Source organism: Calcarisporiella thermophila (assembly GCF_041956535.1).
Source record: "Calcarisporiella thermophila strain CBS 279.70 unplaced genomic scaffold VTP21scaffold_44, whole genome shotgun sequence".
Classification (NCBI taxonomy): domain Eukaryota; kingdom Fungi; phylum Calcarisporiellomycota; class Calcarisporiellomycetes; order Calcarisporiellales; family Calcarisporiellaceae; genus Calcarisporiella; species Calcarisporiella thermophila.
In genome coordinates, this window is record NW_027192234.1 from 79,875 (window position 1) to 83,913 (window position 4,039).

Here is a 4,039-nt window from a genome sequence, read left to right on the forward strand (position 1 = left end):
GGAGGTCGCCTTGTCTGACCCCTCTTGTGATTGGGAATGGAATTGTGAGCGTTCCACTTATAGACACCGAAGCTAGGTATCCATTGTGTAAGCGCCGGGTGAAGGATCGGAATTTTGGACCGAAGTTGAATCTTTCCAGATATTGTTGCATCCATTGCCAGCTTACTCGGTCGTAGGCTTTCGCTTGGTCAAGAAACAGGAGTGTCCCCTTGCACTGCTCTTTCGCTGCGTACTCTATTGTCTGGTGTATAGTCAGGGCGTTCTCCTGTGCCTGACGTCCCGGGAGAAAGCCACATTGGTCTGGATGGATGATCGACGCGATAACACGCTGTATCCTCCACGCGAGTATTCTCGTTAGGAGTTTAATGTCCACATTGAGGAGAGAGATCGGTTGCCAATTGCTTAGTAGTTCGGCATCCACTTTTCTTTTATAGATTAGGACATTCGTTGCTTTCTTCGAGAAGTTTATAGGGCTGCCCATCGTGAGTGCCTCATTGAAGAGCAGCTGAATCGTGGGGGCAAGCTCATCTTCAAAGGCTCGGTAGAATTCCGCCGTAATTCCGTCCGGGCCGGGCGATTTGTTCTTTGGAGCCAGCCGAATGGCTCTCCTCACCACTTCTTCGCTGATAGGCTCTTCCAGTTTTTTGCGGGCTTCAGTAGATGAAGTTTTGTCTACATGATTGAGGAGGATGTTTTGGTCGGTTGTACTTGTGGGGTCCCCAGCATAGAGCTCCGTGTAGAAATGGGTGGCCATTCTGGCTATTTCGCTAGGTTCTTCTGTGTGGGTTCCATCCGCACTTTTCAGCGAGGTTATCGCGTTGACTGCTCTCCTTCCTGCAATGCGGCGGTGGAAGTATGCTGTAGATTTCTCGCCCTGGTCGGTCCAATTCAGGCGAGACCGAATGCGCAGTGCTTCAGTTCTTCTATCGACATGTGCAGCAAGTTAGTTGCGGAGCCTCTCCAATTGGCCATGCGACTCTCTAGTCCATGGGCCGTCTTGGTAGCCCTGTTAAGCTGTGTTTCCTCCGTTCTATACCGGCGTTGTCTTTGCGCAGCGTAGGTCCCGTTTTTTTTTTGATCAATCAACGGAGACTTTTATTAGTTTCCGTAGCTTACAATAGTTTAATGATTACAATGAAATAAGAAAAGGGGGGAATAAAGGGTAAATTAGATGTATATAGTGATCGGGTATTTGGTGAAAGGCATGAAGTAAAGAGGAGGAGAGGAGGGAAAGAGCGGATTGGGAGAGAGGAAGGGTTGCTTCGTCACTCCAGTTTTAGTCTTGCTCTATCCGAACTTTCTATTACCACTCCCTGACTGCACCACCTTCTTCGGAATAACTCTATCTCTCGTCTTTTTCGTGCCTTTATCAGTTCAGCTCCGATAGCCTCCTCGATGTCCATTTTGGCACGGAGGATGATTGTCTCGGGTGGTGCTCGACTGCATTCGAAATGGTAGGCGATTCGGTCCCGATGGATTTGCCATAGCACCGAATCGAAGACGATTTGAGCCGCGTGTCTTACTGTCCTCGGGGCTTCTGGTAGGTCGCCAAGTACGAGGTTCCTGGGGCTCAGCACCTCCTGAGTGTTTAGGGGGCCTGATATGGTGTTGATACACCTTTCCGTCCAATGCCACACTGAAGGTCCCGTTTTTTTTTTGATCCCTCATTGATTATATCCACCATGGCACATAACACGACGCTGTTACGTAGAATATAAGATAGTATATAGAATAAGGATAAGATATTCGTAATCTCAGAAGTTTATCAATGTTTCTCTTTAATGTAATTCTTCTCTTATTTTAGTTATACTCAGTTTTAGTTAGAAACACTATATAAGTCTTAGTGTTTCTTTTGTAATAAGAAAATACAGGATTCAAGTTCTTTATTTTTCTATATTTTTGGTCTACTTCCCACTATCTTAAGTGCGTGTTCTGCATCAAGGACTGCAGAAGACTTAAGATAGTAATCGGATTAGCGGGATACGTTTTTTTTTATCAATCAACGGAGACTTTTATTAGTTTCCGTAGCTTACAAGAGTTTAATGATTACAATGAAATAAGAAAGGGGGGAATAAAGGGTAAATTAGATGTATATAGTGATCGGGTATTTAGTGAAAGGTATGAAGTAAAGAGGAGGGGACGAGGGGAGGAGGGAAAGAGCGGAGGATAAGCGGGATACGTACATTATCTCAACACCTCCCAAACTTCCACACAACAACGCAACATTTCTCTGTTAGAATCTGCGTAGTACATGCGAGGATAGTTAAGATAATTACTGGTTTATTCAACAAGAATACTATCTGGAACTTAGGGTGTCTCCCTTTACTCTAGTGGGAGTTCTGTTCAATATATACTAAAAGAATTACATTACAACGATTACTTAATAATGCTCCGATAATGCTCCGAAATAGCAGGGCTTGAGGGATTACGTGGCTTGGCTTGGTTGTCCTACTGCAAATGTCTCGATACGATTCCAACATCTTTCGTGTGCTCAAGATAGTTTAAGGAGATATTTGAAAAGAGATTGAAAATATAAAGAAACTAATAATACTCTTGTTACTTCTTGCTCTTACATCAACTAAGATCTAAAGACTATTTATACACTTAAATTACGTAAAGTAAGTCACAGAAAATATAATCTGAAGGCTGAACCAAAGTCTCGCTACGGAATATTAAATAGTAACAAACTATTGTCCGTGAAACCGCTTTTTTTTTTTTTGATCAATCAATGGAAACTTTTATTTAATTTCCATATATTACATGAAGTTAATGTCAATGGACTCAACATAACAAGATATAGGTCCTTGGTAGATAGGCGTTCAATCGATATGCGTGTATCGTAGTTGTCGTGTATAGCATGTACTTGAAACCGATGTAATCTTTTGTACTTATCGTAGGAGGGATCCTTTCAAAAATGTAGACTCAATTTCTGATCAAGTGGACAGCAGTCACAAACTAAGAGTAAGTGCTGGTGGGGGAAGTGGGATTTGAACCCACGCCGTTCTCATCGGCATACCAGGGATAGTCCACTACACTAACCCTCCCCCGTCCGTGAAACCGCTACTATTCGCCTATTTATCCTAGCTTACAGCATATACCTTCTCTAACACACGACACATCTCATATCGGCTCAATGGTCTAGTAGTATGATTCTCCGTTTGGGTCGGAGAGGTCCCGGGTTCAAATCCCGGTTGAGCCCTAATTTATTACTAATATTCTTTTTTTAATAATTATTTGAATATCAGTGAATTTGTTAAGAAATTTTTATTTCAACTTTTATAAATCGAAAAACTAATGGAATAATCGGAGAAATAATTCTCGTTGCTATTTGTGTTTGAATTTTTCAAATAGAGCAGCTGAATAAAATATTTAATTGCATACGTCTACAAATATCCTGACAACAGTTTTAATACATTCTGGGAGATATGTGCTAGATGAATATCTGCATTCTTTAGAGGAAAATATAATTATTGAAATTCAAAATAATAAAAATCAAGTTTGGTATACGCTAATGATATTGATAAGAAACGTATAATACAGAAAACAAGAACTTCAATATCTATTTTACGATTTTCTTATATCAGCTGTGTGTCAGTTTACAAGTAGGGAAAAATGTGACAGCGTGTTTTAACAATTTTCCTTTGAATGCTCATATCTCCTGAATGGATGGAATATTATACAAGCGGCTTTATTAAACACTGTAAAGGAAAATTGTTAAAACACGCTGTCGCATTTTTCCCTACTTATATAGCATTCCTAGTGTTAATTTGTTAGAATATTGCAAATATCTCCAAGATTGTGCCATATTTAGAGACTTTTTTTATTGAAAAATAGGAATAAAAATAATGGGTCATAATAATGTAATTGTAAAAATGATAACTACTTTGGGCTCAACCGGGAATTGAACCCGGGACCTCTCCGACCCGAACGGAGAATCATACTACTAGACCATTGAGCCAATTTTAAAGTTTTCGTGTGCTCAAGATAGTTTAAGGAGATATTTGAAAAGAGATTGAAAATATAAAGAAACTAATAATAT

The 4,039-nt window shown here is 40.4% G+C and overlaps 1 protein-coding gene and 2 non-coding genes across 3 annotated transcripts in view; 1 reads left to right on the forward strand and 2 right to left on the reverse strand.

The window, feature by feature from the left end:
• The window catches only part of VTP21DRAFT_8998 (uncharacterized protein), a gene marked incomplete at both ends in the record, with an annotated part of 4,338 nt that extends 2,670 nt beyond the window's left edge, over positions 1-1,668 (reverse strand). The window contains 2 exons of the mRNA XM_069399907.1: positions 58-923; positions 1,412-1,668. Of these exons, the coding sequence (XP_069245635.1) occupies positions 58-923; positions 1,412-1,668 (1,123 nt within the window). The remainder of the gene's footprint in view (positions 1-57; positions 924-1,411) is intronic.
• A 1,459-nt stretch (positions 1,669-3,127) lies between these two features.
• Positions 3,128-3,199, forward strand: VTP21DRAFT_t365. Its single transcript has one exon. It is a non-coding gene; the product is annotated as a tRNA-Pro (tRNA).
• A 687-nt stretch (positions 3,200-3,886) lies between these two features.
• VTP21DRAFT_t366 lies at positions 3,887-3,958 on the reverse strand. Its single transcript has one exon. It is a non-coding gene; the product is annotated as a tRNA-Pro (tRNA).
• Between the last annotated feature and the right edge of the window lie 81 nt (positions 3,959-4,039).